The sequence below is a fragment of the Xiphophorus couchianus genome, chromosome 18 (genome assembly GCF_001444195.1).
Source record: "Xiphophorus couchianus chromosome 18, X_couchianus-1.0, whole genome shotgun sequence".
In the NCBI taxonomy this organism is placed as follows: Eukaryota; Metazoa; Chordata; class Actinopteri; order Cyprinodontiformes; family Poeciliidae; genus Xiphophorus; species Xiphophorus couchianus.
This window is the reverse complement of record NC_040245.1, coordinates 5,794,300-5,813,355: the sequence shown is the minus strand read 5'-3', so window position 1 is coordinate 5,813,355 and position 19,056 is coordinate 5,794,300. Positions and strand designations below refer to the sequence as shown.

At 36.1% G+C, this 19,056-nt stretch overlaps 1 protein-coding gene across 2 annotated transcripts in view; it reads right to left on the bottom strand.

The window, feature by feature from the left end:
- cntn5 (contactin 5) overlaps nucleotides 1-19,056 on the bottom strand; it is a 148,709-nt gene that overhangs the window by 15,859 nt on the left and 113,794 nt on the right. For both annotated transcript variants that reach the window (XM_027999310.1, XM_027999311.1), the window contains exons 13-16: nucleotides 11,129-11,256; nucleotides 10,574-10,761; nucleotides 6,874-6,994; nucleotides 2,668-2,826 (exon numbers count right to left, since the gene is read on the bottom strand). In XM_027999310.1, coding sequence (XP_027855111.1) covers nucleotides 2,668-2,826; nucleotides 6,874-6,994; nucleotides 10,574-10,761; nucleotides 11,129-11,256 — 596 coding nt within the window. The remainder of the gene's footprint in view (nucleotides 1-2,667; nucleotides 2,827-6,873; nucleotides 6,995-10,573; nucleotides 10,762-11,128; nucleotides 11,257-19,056) is intronic.

The window sequence follows — 19,056 nt, the reverse complement described above, 5'->3', positions numbered from 1 at the left end:
GGCTTGAGATGGTATGGTACTACATAAATAAACTAAATTGAATTGAACTTTTATGCTCAAATGCATTCCAGAAAATGCTGAAATAAGCCAAAAATCTTATTAAGTTTTTTATGACAATAATAATGATGCCCTATTTCTTCTCTAAAAGTCCTGAAATTGTATGTAAAAACAGGTTTACAATTTCTGGGTCTAATACATCATATGTTTTTAACGACAGCATAATTCCTTAACCTCATAGGCATTATGTCATTTGAAGTCTGGATAGGAGTCCAGAGCTAAAATCACATTTATTGTCTTTGTTCTAACTCGCTGCACAGTTTTTCATTGCCTCTGCAGATTCACTGTGACTTGCCATATTTTCACACCAGGTGGTGTTGATACAGAATTTACTTAGCACTTGGAATTTGACATTTTGATGCATGAACAACTGCTTAATTGCAGCATCAGAGCACATAAAGAAGTAGAAGGCATTATGCATTCAACCAATTCTCAGACTTCCTGCAAAACTAAACTACATAATAAATCGCAATCTGTTACTGAAAAGAATGAATAAACTGAAAAGAAAATTAACCACCAATCAAGTTTTTTTCCCCTCCAAAATTCTATGATAAAGCTATGTCAACACTGATCTTGCAGTAACAAACATTACCAAAAAGCTTATCCATGTCACAAATGAACTAAAGGTCTCTGAAGCAGTGCAGCTTATGTTCTTATCGCCCAAAGCAGCCGACAATGAGACCCCTCTGTCAAGCACGCTGCTCCTCAAACATAAGCTGATAGCTTTATGTGCAAGGAGTGAGGGCTAAAATGCAATCCCTGTTACGCTAATCTGAACAAGTTAAACACTGAAAATATATCACTGCCTCCTAATTGTGCTTCATTGAATTAAATATAGTTGAATAGCTATAACGTGAGAGGAGTGTATACAAAGTATGACTAATATATCTTCAGGGACATATCATTATCACACCTTGGTCTCCACTATTATCACACGGTATATTATGACAGATTACACACAACGCTTAGCGAGCTTTCATCTATTATGTCAAACAATAATAACTCATGGTTATCCTGGAAAGTTACAGAAAAGGGAATTTAATTTGTTTCAAAGATCTGAAAGTGCTACACTAGATGAATGGAGAAGTCTGGTAATTCAAGTCCAAAAGGTTAATTTTCCCATAAGTGCTGATCTGATACACAGTACAATTTCCACCCACCACTGACATTTCAACAAGATTCTTTACTTTTTACACAATTCCCCTGAAAGATACAGAATAAAAGTCTTGGTGAAATGATCCAGATCTCATATGCCTTTCTGAAACGATTTAATCTGAACAGGAACTTAAAGTGAACCAATTATGTTTCCTTGAAAATGTTTGGACTACGGGCTACATAAAACATGTTCATTACATTTTTGGCCCAAAATCATTCTCAATGAGATTTCACCTGCTCAGTTCTGCCTATTTTGAGCATCTTTCAGAATGAGCTGTTTAAGGGCCTCTTGTCACTTTAAACCCACATAAGCTGATGCTGGCCACAACACCCAAGTTAACGATTACTCCTTATAAATGTGAAAATAGCTGTGAAAAATTAGTAGAATACATCAAAATACAAAAATACATATTTGATGATGAGCCATTGAGTCTCCTGGGAAATAATAAAGGACGAAGCAGCAGTTTCTAATAGTAAGTCAACAATAAAACACCTGTCTTTTCCAGCAGCCATTGTACAGCAGTAAAAGCCACTGTAAAATGGCTGGAGCCTGGCTGAAGCTCAGTTCGAGTTGTTAGATGAGTAACTGGGCTCAGCTAAGGATGCTAGGTAAAGGAGTAGTGCCCGCCGATTGTGACTTAATAATGGGGAGGTTTGTGAAATGGCTTGTTTTCCAGACACCAAAAAAACATTATCTTATTGCCAGAAGACAGTTCGGTGTTCTCATTAAGTGGTTGGTGTTTTTAGGAGCAACAGAGATTCAAAGGGTGCATTCAGGCTCATGAGCGTATTAATGAAAAATTGAGTGGAAAGAAAAAGCCTGGTAGAAACAGACATAGGAAACATGTCATCCCCAGTTGAGGCTGTAATTCTTGGAAAAAGAGCTCTGAAGTATTAAGTGCTTGTGCTGTATAGTACATGGGTATGCTTTTCAGCAGGGTGACACGTCTGAATGTCATCAACACAATGGCGGAGCTAGACTTTATTTGTCAGGGGACCGAGGCTATTTTGGGGGATCCAAAGATGACATGACCATTTTTTATATTTCTATGTAACCACTCTATGTTTGATGAATTCAATGTGAATATAACTTTTTATATTGAATTACTGAAATACATCAACGTTTTTGATTATGTTCAAATTCATTGAGATGCTCCTATATGTGATTATCAGTTTATTTTGTTGTAGGAATGCTGTAACACAAACAATGCTGTGCAAAAATAATGTAGTAAATACATTTTCTTTCAAAGTTATTACTTAATTAAAGAATGGATTAATCTAAAACTAAATTAAAATACACAATGCTATAATAATGAGGGTATTAAAACTACATTTGCTTTAGTTAAGCCTTTTCCCCATCTCTGTTTATGACTTGGGTCAGGATTAAGATCTAAGTTTATTGCACCACATTCAGTTTTAAAATCTAGAGGCAGCTATTTGCTCCTTATCGATTACCTGTTTTGACAGTTTGCCACCCCAACGAAAAGGGGCTCCGGGCTTGTAAATTATAGGTGCTGATAGGGCTGTGGTTGTCGAGGCCACGAGTCCAGGACAAGGTGGCTGTCGTATCTGTGATCTCCTCCACTATCACCACTCCAGGGGGTCCAGGAGGACCTGGTAGGGGAATAATTAGGAACCAGATTAAATTATAGCTGTAAACATCTCAGCCTCTAAACAAACATCTCCAAAATGTCAGGACATAAGGACAAAGAACAAAAAAATCAATCAGCCGCTGTTCGAAAAGTGTTTAAGGGGACCTGACGGCATTGCGCTGAATAAGACAGCGATAGGAAACTCTGCATTTCAATTCAGCTGAACATATGTTCCTTTGAGCCCTCTGAGGTAAACGCAATCTGTAAGTGCTCTGAACATCTAAGGACTTCAGGGTGAACAGATGTAAAAGACAAGCTGGCAGGTGACATCCTCAGTAAAAATCAGTGTAATGTGCACTTTACCAGTTCCTGTAAGAGGGCTGCAATAAAAGATGTACTTGCAATTTGGTCGTAAGAGTTAAACACAACTGCTGATGTAGGAGTAGTATGACTGTCTCTTGGCTGCAGAAACAAACATTTAAGAAAGCAGGTTACAATATATTGTAAATGCTTTGGGATTGTATAACTTGTTTTGAGCCGACATTGGTAAAACAACTTGTTGGTTTTAACATTTGAAAAAATACTTATGTCTAAAGTTTACTTCATGTGACGGACATGCTATGTATCATTTTCCAGATATCTCATTTATTGTTTAGTTTTTAGCTTTTTATTAAATTCAGACACAGCAAAACATAAAATAAAAAATTATGAAAACTATGAGAAACTTGTAGGAAAAAAATCCATTGGAGATTAACAGACCTGATGTGGTAAAACTGAAGGACCTTGCTTACCATTATAATACCAAGAAATGGATTTAGACCAGTCAAGCCTTAGTATTGATTTTTACAAATCAGATATGTTCTGCTGGTCTGAGCTTGTTTCCACTCAAACGGCTCCTCTCTGACTTTCTCCCTGATTTCAACTGCTGTCTAAAACAAGTCTTCATACTGACTCTTCCCTCTAAAGTGGATCAAGGCCTCTGAATGGATACACAAAACATCAATATGTGACCTGACAGCTGGGTAGTTTCAGTGCATGCACTGTACGATTGTTGTAATCATCAGGGTTTTTTGTTCGGATCCTGGCTGCCAGAACTCTGAATGAATGACAGTCTCTCTTCTTTCATATCCTGTCTTGTTATGTTTTCTCTGTTTTTAAAGGCCAAAGGATATAAATACACTGGTGCCACTCTGGATCATAAACACAGCTACAATCTGAAGTTTACATACACTCCCAGTGGATATGAATGTCGCAATATTTTGACTTTTACCTTATGTTCCTTTTTTGTGGCCTTATCTATATGCAACAAACAACTTAAAACAAGAACAAGAAAGTGGAACTTCATCTGTGACAGTATAAAAACTATACATACAACCTTGAAGGTACACTGTACACATATCGACACTAATGTCTGACAATGAGTCCCTTAGCAATTTGTACCATGACCAAATGCCCTTTTGTAGATAGCCTTGGGCATGTTTCTGGCTGAATAATTGACAACTTATCTTTGCAGTGTATGGTTGAGCTCGATTTAATTGGGTGGGTTCCAGACTCAGAGCTGTTCTTTTTTTTTAAGAATAGTGCAGAAATCTTTAAACAGCAGGTTAATAAAAGTCTGTTCTATCATTTCACTTATCTCTGGTTTGTATTTAGGACATTTGTCCTGTTTGAAGATCCAGTTACATCTGAGTTTTCACCAGTTGACCCAATCTCTCACCCTCTGAGCAAAGGAAATTAGCATGTTTAAGGATGACCAAGAAGCCACCAAGGCCAATGTCTACCATACTCTATCATAGAGGAACACCAGGCATTCATTTTGCATTTCCAAGGACTGAAAAGGTCTTGACCAAGAAAGAAGCATCTGCCCTATGTTTGTTATCCTCAAGCTCAACTGAAATTTGTTGATGTCAAAACGGATAAACTTCTGGGGAAAGTTTTAATGGCCCCACATACGCTGGCATACTTCACTCTTCCGACACCCATGCAAACTCAAACTGTTGTTTGCAACGCATATTAGGTTGGGAGTTAGCATAAACAGTTGCATGGATGTGTAGCTGCTAGACTGCCACTTTGTACCACACTAACAGGTGAGCGGTGGCTTCTCTGGTAGAGAAGAAATGGGGCTGAGCGGCCATCAAACTTGCTAGTATCTATTCTGATTGTAGGAAATGAAGTAATTTATCACGAGAAGTATGCAATCTGTTCGCTCAACTATGAAATCTTAACCGTCTGCAGGCTGAATAATTGACAACTCCTTAAGAAGAATATGTTTCAAAAACACATTCTCAAAGTTAATGTGAGGCTTTCAAACCAACTAATATTGTTGCAACTGACAAACATGGCAGAGGCAGCATGATGTTGAAGATACTGGTTTACTGTGAAACAATGAAGGAAGAAGACTACTTTCAAATTCTTTAGCTTCCAGCTTGATGGCTGAGTTCTGGAAAGCACTGTTTATTGACAGTGATCTCAATCATATCAAAACTGTCTTTGTTTGTTTGTTTGAAAAGGATAATAAATAAGCCAGAATCAAGATTTTTGATTTATGGACTGGGCTCAAAAGTACAATCTGTGCCAGGAAAAAAATAAAAAATAACATAATATAAATATGCTCTACAAATTCAAATATTAGTAAGGACGTATGTACATATTTGAACATATTCCTACTTTTAGATCAAAGAAACCAAAACCTGAGAGATAAATACTAAATGTTGCTTTTTAACATTTATTTGACAGGTCAGAGTTCATACAGCAGTTCAGAAAACGATTATAATCAGAAAATTAATCTTGCATCCATTCTGATCTTGAGCTTATGTAAACTTCTGAGGAGAACTTTAAATGACAACCAAGAATTCTGGGTGAACAGTTTTTGATATTTCATGCGAGGCAATCTTAAAGTTATGAGACATAGGTCCTCCATTGCTCACTTAGAGGTAATTAACCTGAAAACTCATAATTGTCTCACAACAAGATGGTAAAAAATCCCTGCATGTAAAATAACTGAATGCTTTTCCACAACATTTTCCAAAAACAAGTTTTATTACCAGACAATAAAAGCTAAATATTTACCACAGCATATTAAACTTGTTCAAGCAGTCAGGCAATCTGTTAGGCACTCTCAAATTAATAATATTAAATTAACCTAGGCAGGCAAAATTGGTGCCCTAAATGTGTTAATGTGCAATCGTCCCCATAAGGAGTGAAATCTCAAATGTTCAATAAAATTAACCAACCCTCTACATGTTCTGCACCTGCATTAATGAGCTTCACTGGATAGAAGTACTATGTAGCACAGTTTACAAGATTTCTAAGACACATGTACAATGATTTGATTTAGTATATACATACAACTTTTTCACATTTTCTTACATTACAATGTCCATGTTTTAACACATACAAATGTATCACTGTGAAGTGGATTGAAATGATTAATAGTTTTCTAAATCTTTAAACAATAAAAACCCAGAATGAATGAAGTCTATTAGTGCCTCTAATGAATTTATGGTGGGTAGAGTTGCCACTCGTCCTGTAAAATGTATTTGGTTGTGTCCTGTATCAGTTCAAAAAGGCACACAATTTGTTCTGTATTTTTATATATGTCCATTACACACATCTGTCATCCACACATTGTTTCTAAATGTAAAAATAATGAACACAATAAATTACAAGTAATGCTAAGGCTGGCAAAATTGTTGTGGCAGAACTTGCGAAGGACCTTCTGATCCGCTCTGGAACAATTCTGCTGTCACGGTTGCCAAGTGACAGACACTCCACATGTCTACCTTCATATATTTTATATTCTATATTCATATTTATAGCGATGGAGTTTCATAGTGAAAATGTGTATTTCTGTATCTTTTCAGAAATCAATCAATCAAGTTTATTTGTGCAACACATTTCAGCAATAAGGCAGTTCGAAGTGCTTTACGTCATAAAAACACATTGCATCATGGGGACAATACATTACATAATGTCCCTGTTGGGACAATAAAGGGATTTCTATTATATCATTAGCTTTCCAGGGAATAGCATCATAGTTCACTGCTCCATCAAAATAAAACAAGCTTACCTCGCACCAGAAGTTCTGCCTCTGCAAATACTGTGTCGGCACTGGTCTGGGCTCTGCATCCATACTTCCCAGCATGCTTCAGCAAAATGCTCCTAATCATCAGATCCACCGTTGAAGTCTGCTGCAATTGGGAAAAGGAAAGCATAAAAAAAAAAAATTCAGGCATGAGGCAACCCTAAATGTGTGTGACACAAGACGTGTGATTTCATTACATCTTGTAGAGGCTCATGTGGCTTGAGAGATTCCTGTTTAATTCAGCTGCTTGCTTGGCGCTACATTCTTCAGCTACTAGTATTTTCTTGCTACTGAAATGAGAAAAGCCTGAGGCAAGACTGGGAATAATCCAAGGTCTACAGGCAGCTGTTTAGCACGAAACCTGATTAAAATTACAAACCATGCTCCAGCACAGCCTCTGTTGTGCCTTGTGAAGGACTGTCACTGCAAATACTTTCTCTCTTGAGCACAGTTGTGGCCGAGAGCACCGCAAGATATAGGTCATTTTTTTTGTGCTCACTGTTGATAAAGAAACAGTGACGTAACCATGGCAATTTGCTTTTGTGCTTTGTTTTATTAGTTAATTTCTTGGTAATTACATTTCACTATGTTTGGAAAAAAAGTAGAAAAAAGAAGAAAAGTGGAATGACTTTTAAAATATTAGCCAACACTAACCTGTATTCTAACTATTGAAATGCTGAGAATCATTGGAGAATGAAAAGCTCAAAAATTATATAAAGGAAGCAAAAGTTTATACATATTTATACATGAAACATGTTTTTGAGTCAGTATTTTGATTTGATCATCTTTGCATTTCTCATACTCAGATCGACCTTTCTAAAGAAACTTCAGCTTGTAAAAATTCTTTTGCAGAAGTTACAAAACTTTGAAACCGTTTTGTCACAGTCATAAACTAACAATCATCAGCATGTAAACGCAAAGGAAATGAAGAACTATGCGTGGTTCTTTAAAAGATGCTAGTATTTTATTTGATTTATCCTCCGTTTTTGTGACTCCTAAGTGAAACTCTTCATAAGTTGCGTTTATGGCAGAGAGGTTAGAAGGAAGCTATTGTGGAAGGAAAATCTCAGGAAGTTCTTTTAAGCAGTTTGCCACAGGCCAGGTCACACGGCAAACATGTGGAGGGAGATGTTGCGGTCTAAGACTAAATTTGAACGTTTGGCCTAATTACAAAACCTTATGTGTGATGAACCACCAACTCTGCCTTTTACCCTGAACACACCATTGCCTCCATGAATAAAAGCAGTGACAGCTTCACATTGTGAGGTCAGGTATGAAGCTTAATAAAACCGCAATACTTCAGCGCTACCCTTTCTAACATACGTACGTTGTAATGGATTAAATCAAGCCATATACATGTGTTAGAATGACCAAGTCAAATTCCAACCTTTAATCTACTTAAATACTGCTAGTTTGACACAAAAAGTTACAGATGCTTGCTTAATCTGATCTGACACACTTTGGGGTATTCTGCAAAGAACAATGAGTTGAAATTACAAGACAGAATATAACCTAAAGCCATGCTATTCAGATTTTATTTATGATTTTTTTTTAAGCTGTGTATCCTTTTCCTTCCACTTCATCATTAAGGAGAATGGATGTTGGGCTATCGGATAAAATCACAGTAAGATATTTTAAGTTTGAGGCTGTAACAGGGACAAAATGTGTAAAAACTGAAGAGGTAGGAATACTTTTGCATTACACTGTAGCCATGAAATGCGCAATCTAAAGACAATGTTAATCAAGGTTTGTATATTACCATATGAACTACTGGAACATATGCACAACTATATGTCAATTTGTGCTTCACTACCAAGATTTAAGAATGTTTAACACCCAATATGTTTATATTTTAAGTTGAGGAAACACTATCTTTTTATATCTGAAGAATAAGAGATTCACATTTGGAAAGATAAAATATCACACAACTAAGTGAAGATGACACTGCAGTTTTACAAGTAGCAGCTTTCTTTAGATGCTTTTTTAAGACTCCAGCCTTATTCTCGCCGTATGTCGAGTATCATTAAAACAGCCCTCTAACCACTGTACCAGCAACTGTGAATATTTTAATGAGTATTCTGATTATTCCAGCAGCTGCCATGTTGTTGTGAATGACATCACCTCAGCAATTCTTTCACCACTTTGTCACACTCCTTCAACCTGATTCAGTGTCTGGAAAGGATACTCTTATTCTCAATATTCATTTTGATTAATTTGCATTAACATTTTGTTTGTTAACTGGCCTAAAACTATGAGTCATTTTCTTTACGTTGTTTTTTATACATGTTGGCATTTAGCAGTGTCAGAACTTTGCAGAAACCTTGATTTCTAATAACCCACATGCCAAAGTGAAGCATTCACTGATGTGTTTTGATACCTAGATTGCTAAAGCAGTACTGATTAGCAGTATTATGGCTTGATATTTGCGTTTTGATTACAGCTGTTCCTCTTATGTTTCCTCTGATTTTCATTTGTTCTGATATTTGTTATTTTCCCACACAGAGCAAAAAAATAAAAATAAATAAAGCTGTTTATGGACGTGCAACGTAAAAGCATAACCCTGTTTTTGAAATACTTTATAGATAACAAATAAGGTATACTGAACTATACTTACTTTAAAAGAACTTTATTTTTTCCTTCATCCTAGGTTTCCTAAATAAGCTATACGAATAAACTTGCCTTGCTTTGACTCTGTTAAATTAAATCATTAATCACAAGAGGGTGTATTCATTCACTGAAAAAAAACAGGTGTCAAATTTAAGGATAAAAGCAGCAAAATGTTTTTTTAATAACTATTTTTTTTAGATTTATTATACTGCTCAAAAAAACACTTAAAGTGTTCCACTTAAAGGGAACACTTAAAGAACACAATATAACTCCAAGTACATCAAACTTCTGTGAAATCAAACTGTCCACTTAGGAAGCAACACTGATTGACAATCAATTTCACCTGCTGTTTTGCAAATGGAATTTTGTACAGAACAAAGTATTCAATGAGAATATTTCTTTCATTCAGATCTAGGATGTGTTATTGCAACTGTTCCCTTTATTTTTTTGAGCAGTGTATATTATTGACGGCAAAAAAAAATTTAGTTGTGCAATTTTCTACCACCCTTTTCCTTTCCACTCAATTTTCTATTATGCTATTAAATAGCACTGTGTGAAGACGCGTCTTTGTTAACTTCTTTCTGTAATTTACTCTGCAACAGTGAACAGTCTTCTCCATGATTGTGTAGGCTATTGGATATAACTTCTGTATTAAAAATATAATTTTTAAGAATGTATGTAGTATTACATTTTTGGGATAAACAGCAAATGTTGGTTTTTATTAGCTTAAGGTCATAATCTTAAAAAACAGAAATAAACAAGTAACATAACATGATACATACAGTAGGTATCACTTTCTATATTAACTTGTTGAAATAATTATAAATTTTAAGATTGCCTTTGAATTATATCACTGACAATTTACCACAAAATTACATTAAGAGGTTGAAAAACAATTTGAATAAAAACAACAAAATTAATAATTTTATAAAATAGTGCAAAAAACCCTAAAAGTAGTAAACCTAAAATTATAGAATATCAACAATCTAGAAAGGATAAGTGAGAAAATAAGATAACAGGAAAACAGAAGGATATTCAATACGATAAAATTAGGCTTAGACTTAACTTCTCTTCTTACTTTTGCTCTTACTGTCTGGATGTACTCAAAGTGGCTGCCATCTTGCTGAAAGTCGATCGGGTTCTGGTTGAAGAACCACTGAAAAGCCACATCTAATGACGTGTCGTGTGTTGCTTTGCAGCTCAGTACGACGCTCTCCCCTACGGTCACCTCCACTCTGCTCGGGCTCAGCACCACACGCATGGCCTCTGGAAGCAGAAAACTGCTGCACTGTCACCGCAGGCTAACCCAAAGTCAAACCGTTGCATTTTTTTTTTTCACATCAGTGCCAAAAAAAAAAAGTTCAGAACCCCTAAAAGTAACTTCTGGAGGGATAAAATATCCTACTTGACTCATCTAGACTAGTGCATCTATAAGAGAGACGGTTACGCTGTTAAAACCTGCTTCTGTAATATGATTCTTGAATGTTAAAGCCCTTCTTCATGGCTGATCAAGCACAATAAATTTCCTGGCACCCCTGCAATGGTGGGGAGCAAAATGACATTGGGGACTGTTTACTGAAGGCTGACTTGTGCTAATTTGGCAGAAAATAAAGGCCTCTGGGGCATCACTTACCTTTTACCCACAGTATGGCAGTCATCTCTGCAGAGCCCAGCTGATTCTCTGCCCGGCATACATAGTTCCCTTCATCCGCTCGGCTGGAGTTAACAATTTTCAAAGTGTTGTTCCGCAACACCATAATCCTATCAAAAAGGAGGCTGAAATCACCAGCTGAACATATAACATATGAAGTCATCTGTTAGCTGTACAGAGTTAAAAGTATAGAAATGTTCACCCTGCTGGGGTATTTTGGTAGAAAAATCCAGCTGGAGTACTTAGAATTAAAATAAGCATTTGAAAGATAACTTAAAAATGAATAATTTAAAAAGGAGAAGAGCAAAATACAAGAGAATCCCAGTAAACTTCAGTGTCATTGAAAGGTTAATTTGTTTCAGCAGTTCAATTCAAAAAGAAAAACATATGAAGTTATATTTAGGTACTCATGGCCTTTACTTAATTGTACTTAGACAGGAAATAGGGTTGAGAGAAAAGGAGAAGGTGTGCAACAAAAGGCTGAAGACCAGAACGTGAACCCTGGACACGGTAATAAATATGTGCATAAATATGTTTTCAGAAGGCTGACATTTAAATAACTTTATTGGTCTTTTTAAAAGTAAACTTGCCCTACTTTTCTTCAGAATCGACAGAAATAAACATCTGAAATATACCACTTGAACTGAATTAAGTGATGTCATTCAAGATCACTGCTGTAAAACCTTTTCAATTAAAGTCAGGTATAGTATTTATTGTTTTATCATCTGAGAATTATTCAGTAGGTTTATGTCTGGTGATGTTGCTCAGAACAGATGAGATTTTCCCATTCACTGGAGCTAAATAAAGGAATGTTGGGAACATGTTTGGAGATTGCTAACTGCAAATACTCATAATTTGCATAATAATCACTTCCATATGCCTTCCTGATCAAAATTGATTTGCTGATTCCCAGTGAAAGCGTCTTCCTCTTTACATATCCTTTCAGCTCATTCCCGTTCACATGAAAAAGGATCCGCTTCATATCAAACTGTTTCCGACATTTATGTCGGGTCCATAAATATCTTCAAACTGGAGAGTTAATGACGCCTACTGATTTGGCAAATCCCTCTCAGGTGACTTTTGAATTGGGTTTAACTGGAACAAATGAGGGAGATGACACGCTAAAAAGAGCCACAGCTGGTACACAAGACAGAAGAGGGTGACGATATTACAGTCTGAGGTGTCATTTTTGATTACTGTATGGGCACAAATATTGCACAAATTGGATTCTATAACTCCCAACATCTCCCAGCTCTCCTAAATACACTTTACAGACACCCAATTTGCCAAACCATTGTTTTGGGGGATGGTGTCAGATTCCAACAAGCCAATACTGTTAAGAAATGATTTTGTGCACAAAATGGTATCAGCAGAGTGCCCTTCACCAACATGGTGTATTCTGTTTGGAGGTGAAAACATATGGCCATCAGCTTCAAAAACAAACATCTGTGACATGCATCCAGGACGCTGCTTTTCAGAAGATTACAGGAAATTATTTTAGGCTTTTTGCAGCAGCTAAAAATGTGTATTTGGTTTTCCATGAGGTGTTCTAAAGTCAAGCATCATTCTGATGTTGATGATAATCTCTGGTCAAGGGAACAAGAGCAACAGGAAGTCCAACAAGCAGATAAGAGCTGTTACATGCTGTGCAGAGATATTTCTTTCCCCCTGAACTAAAACAGGTTTGTTGTCATTGTAGCATTTTTCTTCTCTTTCATTTCAAAGATGTCATGCTGTGCAATTTTTGTTTCTGTTCACTGCACATGACTTCACATGGAAACAAAGAGAAAATTTTCTATTTTCAGCAGGAGAAATGCATTTATACACAAGTGCGTATAGCTTTCTGTGCATGGCCCTTCTTGTATGTCTTCACCTGTAGAAAATGTGATAAAGATAAGTAAATATGATGTCACATTTACAAACTTGGATTGAATTGGATGATGGAAACAATCTATGGTGTTGGTAAACATTCGAGCTGAAGTGGCTCATATTACCAGAGCTGATGTTCAGTTTTGTTGTTTTTTTTCCCATAAACAAAAAAAAAAAAAACAGAACTGTTTGGCACAAACTGTAATTTCCAACTAGAAACGTTACCCGATACATCAGCACCAGCCTCTTCACTGTGTTGCTGCTGAGGTTTTATTTGTACTTGTAAAAATAAAATCTATAAGTTTATCACAGTTAATTTCTAGCAAAATCAATAAAACCATAACTGGCATAAATAAAATGTCCTGCAGTTATACAAGATTTGTAGTGATTGCACTCAATTTTAATTTATATTTGAGTGAATTGCAAATTCTGCAATTAATTAATAGTAAGTACTAGCAATTTAAATTAAATTAAACTCCAAAACAAAAGACATATGAGCTCAAGAACAAATCTATTATTTACGATATTCAACCATCAGATTGGTGCAAAGATGCAATTATGGCATTCAGCTTTTAGGTTTTTCAGGAACCTGTGATCATTTATCTAACTTCTTTGAAAGAAACTTTTTATTTAGAAATGTGAACTGACATTATGCTGACATAATCGCTGGGGGCGTCTGTGCTTGCTACACCATTGAGATGGCATTTTAGGCTTGAACTGCTTCAGTAATGGGCCAACTCCTTTTTGCATGACTTACACAAAACACTAGTCTTTTTCAGCATCCCATCAAATCATATTTTTGAAGAAAAAATTAATACCCAGTGAGCCAAAAGAAACAGTTCTGTTGTCCGTCACTGTAGCTTCTGGACGTCAGATTTACATGCAAACCAGAAACATGAAATATAAAGCTTCTGCCTTAGGACTTCCAGCATTAATTATTTGCAAATCAGTTGTTGCGTTGGTGAAAAAAAGAGGATCTGAAATTGTGCCCAATTTATACATCATTTTTTGTTTATGAAATGAAATTGGCCCTTTTTTTTTTTATCACCACCGGTAGGTTTTTTTGTGTACAAAGAAATAAAAAAGTGCCAATTTGTTGTCTAAAAAAATCCCAACAAATGCAGTGGTTAAAAATGTTTACTTTTTTGTCAAAAATGTTTCCCTTTTGGAGACCACCCACCAAGTTTGCCACAGCACAGCACCCTCCTGTATCCCACAGCTGCATGCTCACGTACTTGGCAGATATTTTACAACTGCGATTATCCCTGGAAAGTGAGGGAGCAGGACTTAAAATAGGAATCTCTAGGTCTACTCTATCACCTGAGCCATTGCCATCCATTAATTTTATGGACAATTTAGACATTGTTCATAGATATTTTCAAATAAAAAATGCTCAATGCATAGCAGGTTAGAGATGCTAGAAATGTCAGCACAATTATAACATTTCTTCATGCCATGCTATGCTAAGGAGACGTTCTGTGCCCTGATGAAAACTGACTCACCTCAACATGCTGGAAGCTTGAAATGTATCCAACTGCTGTGTAGTCCTCCCTTTTTTTGACCAATTTAACTAAATATTTTTGGACTAATTGAGGCAGCCATAGCCTGTGTATAAAGATTAAACTTTCAACCAATTGCAGAAAAATACAAAAACAATAGGCAATGGCATCAAAGCAACTCCAACAATGTATACACTTGTGACCAAGAAAAAGCTCCATATCCAGCAGGGATAAACATGGTATGCATTAAAGGAAACACTAATGTAATGAGGACCGATTCAGTGGGTAAAGAAATGTCTCACCAATGTTTTGATGCCACACAAACATTAATTTCTATGTTTTTTGTGTGTACAAAGTACAAAGCAGCTTTATATCAGATCTTGTGGCTTTCAGGGATCACAGTAGGCTGCCATTTGAATAATTACAGTATAATTTAAAACTCATCAAAGGAAAATTTCTAGTACAATGTTTGCAGAGAATGTTACACAATGGGAAATAATGTACATCTAGGGTTCTTTGTTCCCCTGCATCACTATTTCCATAAATCTAAATAAGTAGTGCTTTCATCTTGTGTAGGATTGGGGCTCCATGTGATGCAACCTAAATGTTACTGCATTAAGTGAATTGAGAAAAAAACTGTCAAACTCTGATGTGTATATCACCAGGCGGTTCTCAAAGAAAGCCCAAGTGTAACATAGAGGAAAACAAACCTGCAAACATCACTCCTGCATTCATAAGTAGGCCCTCATTCAGCTGAAGGACACAAACAAGTCGGTGCAAACATTTTGATTTGACTTGTAACAGCTGGGGAATTAAATGCTTGACATAAGATCGTATAGGACTTATATCCAACGAGGCTGCTTGCAGCTACGTGTGGATTTGGCTGAAGGGCAGAAATCATGTCAGGATCTTGTTTTGTTATCATGTTGTTGGTTTTTATCCCCAAAGAATCAAATAAAAATATTTATTTGAATTACATAAGATTTATTTCGGATTTGATTTTAAGAAAGAAAGTTAATGAAGTCGCTGGTATATTTTTGGTGTTTTTGTTTTTTTAGAGGGAACATATTGCTCACATTGAAATATTTTAATAAACCCAACCTTAAACTTTAAACTTATTAAATCAACAGAAAAAATCCCACGCTGAGAAATAATTATTCTGAACAACATCCTGTAGCACAAATACCCCCAAGAACTCATTAAAATAAATATACCAGTTTTCGTATTATCATTATTTTACACTTTATAGGATGATTAGTGTCTAGGAACAGGAGAATAGGAGATTACAATGGTCACCACTGGCCACGACCCCGAATGAAAATGTAATTTTTGTCTTTTTATCTAGGGATTTGGTTGGTAAGGTAGTAAAAAAAATCTCTAAAGCAGCAAATTGTGGCATCATGTGCCACAATTTGGCACACAATGCCACAATTTTAATATACATTAAAATCTGTCGTTAAGTGTAGTCCACCCTATCCCAATGTTGTGGGCTAAACAGGAGATTTTTTTTTTTATCAATGCCGGATGAAGTAGGAGAGGAGTTCAGTTTTATATACATTAAAATCTGGAGATATAAAAAATTAAAACGTAAAAGTAGTTGTGTTTTGTGGCTTTTGTTATTTACACAGGCAATATATTTTAAAATATATTTTGATTAAAAAAAGAAAAAAAAAATTAAAAGTTATTTTTACCAGCGTATGTGGTCATGGTTGCCTGGCGACAGGCCAAGGTCAATAAATCTAAAGCTAGCCTGTCCAATTTCACAATCACTGAATTCTGGTCTTTGTTGTCAAAAAAATGCATGTGGGAATTTGGCCCTTTAATTTTAATATTCTTTCCAGGTTTAAAAAGAATGCCAATACATTTATCCAAGCATGTACACAATCTGATTGTAAAATAAACAGACTTCAGTATTAAGATACCCGATGCACTAGAATGGAGTTTGGCGAGTTAAAAAAAATGGTTTTATTCAACATCAAGCAAAAGGCATTGAAAGTTTTCAGGATAATTTCTCTACTGTTTGGCATTTATCCTTGCAACACAGAGCACTTTTAACACCACCAAGGTGATTATAAATGGCAACGAAAGACTCATGGGGGGTGAAACAAAATCTACCTACACATAGACAGTTAGGCAACCAACCACAGCCAGGAGACATTTTTCAAATTAGGGAGGATATTCACATCCGACAAGGACACTGAGGCAGAAAGGACAAGATATAGACTACTGGGTATACAGAATATGCAAATGAAGCCAACCTTAAAAAGAACCTAGAGGAAACAGCAAAATATCACAGAAAACCTTTAACATTTTGTAGCAAATCTGTTGATTTAAAGGGTGGTAGAATACAAACAGATCATTGCTTAAATGCTAAATCATTAAATTCAAGCAGATTCTTTAAAAAGTTTGGCAATGAGAATAGAAATTCCCAAATTACTCACTTACAGTCTGACAGTAAGTCTGTGTATTTCAAATGAATCTGCCACGTGTTTTCAAGCTAATGGGATTAATACCTTCTGTTTAAGACACAAAAGCCCTGAACATTACCGGAAATCTATGTTAATTACAAACCTTCATTAAGTCAACACAGCTGTCAATGCCAGATAAACGTGAGGCGGCTTCGATTCTTCCCCGCTTCCTTCAAGAACGCAGCGTCTCTCCATCCATACACTCTTTACTATAGATGGTGTCAGAAAATCCTTGCAGGAGTCACCCTGACCCAGACCTTACAATGCACGGCTTCTCCCGCTTTGTTTTAGCCGTTTGAGATTGCAATCAGCCCTTCACAAGGTTGATCGTGATTTAAACAGTGACTCTCCTAAACACGGTGTCATCCACTTCATTAACTCACTTTGGGACATTTAAGTTGCAAAAGACATGCTATTAAGGGAGTCAAACTGCAACGAGGTTCCGGTCTCAGAAAATAAAGCCACTTTCTGTTGCATCCTAGCTTTACTGAAAGAGAGATTATAGGAAGATGAACCATACTCATCTGTAATATCAAATTTCAATAGTGAAAGCCAGTGGTGGGCACTGTTAAATAAAATGTTAGTTGCGTCAACTCTGCAGCTCTAATCATAAACATTTGTTCTGCCAATCCTAAAGCGCTTCACCAACATGGTATGTAGCAGAAGCTAATGCCGAAGTGCTAACTTCAATTCAAATTGAAAGACTACAAACCCCAATATCAATTTTATTTTGACAGATATTGCCTGTGTTCATATATTTTTCTGTAGTGTCCATTTTTTTATTTTGTTCCTGCATGTTTCTTGTTCTAAATATAGTTATTGAGGTAAAAAAAAAAAAAAAAGATTGATAATGTGACAAGAATTGGAATTGCTGTATGTTCACACCCTTCAGAATAAGAGCATGTTTAAAATGCCTAACTAACTGAAAAATTAACAGAAGATAACCAAAACTTCAATGAAGAAGTTTATTCAACTGAAAATTTACAAAACACCCCAGTAAATTAGCGCTTTGTAGTTTGTCAGGAAAAAACAAAATTGGAGGAGCTAAGTGTCCTAAACATTGTCAAAGTTAGCAAAAGCGCCAAGTGAAAAATTTGCTCTGCTGTTAGCACCCAAGAGAAAGTTTGCACCCCACTAAGATAAAAGATAACACAGCCTTGAAAATGTATTCATACCCCTCACCTAAGTCACCTAATTAGTAAGTGGATTCCACCAATTTAATCTTAATACAACTTTAGCTGCTTTATAACTTCAAGAGTTCTGTAATTCCCTTCTGTTCTGTAGAGTACTACAAAAGAGTGACACTAACTACAACTTCTGTTGAGTACATTAGTGAACAAACAGCTATGGCCATCAAGCCCAAGAGCAAATTGTGGAGAAATTTAACAAAAGGTTGGACAATGAAGCACTATTTCTAGCTTTGAACAACTCAGAGCTCCATGCAATCCATTATCAACTACAATCTAACCCACCGATATGGCTTGTTTGGAAGAGAGCCAGGAAGAAAGTAATTACTTAAAGAAAGCCATATTAAGTTACACTTGTAGTTCGCTACAAGCACAACAAACAAGAAGGTTGGATAACACTAAAAGTGAACTTTTTGGCAAACCACTGTATGTGGGAACCAAGCACTGAGCCTGAAAACCTGATACATTTTTCAACAGCAACATGGTAGGTGGTCAGTATTGATGGGGAGATGGATGTAATTAAATAAAGGTCATAGAAACAAATTAGATGCTTCAAAAGACTTACGGCTTGGGCAGAGGCCCAGCAGGATAATGAGACTAAGAGTAAATAAAGCGTATTCCTATTCATTAGTAGCCCAGTCACACCTAATTCTAATTGGAACTTTGCTGTAAAACTTTGAGCTAATTTGCAAAGAAAAACTGGCAACAATTCAGAGTCCAAATGTGCAAAACTAATGGAAACACACCCCAAAAGATCTGCAGCTGGACCAGCAGCCAAAGATAGTTCTACAAACCAGGGAAAATGAATAAAAATTCATACAACAAGAGATCTTTTTTAACCCTTCCTTCCTTTTCACAATTATGTTACTTTGTGATCAATCACCCAA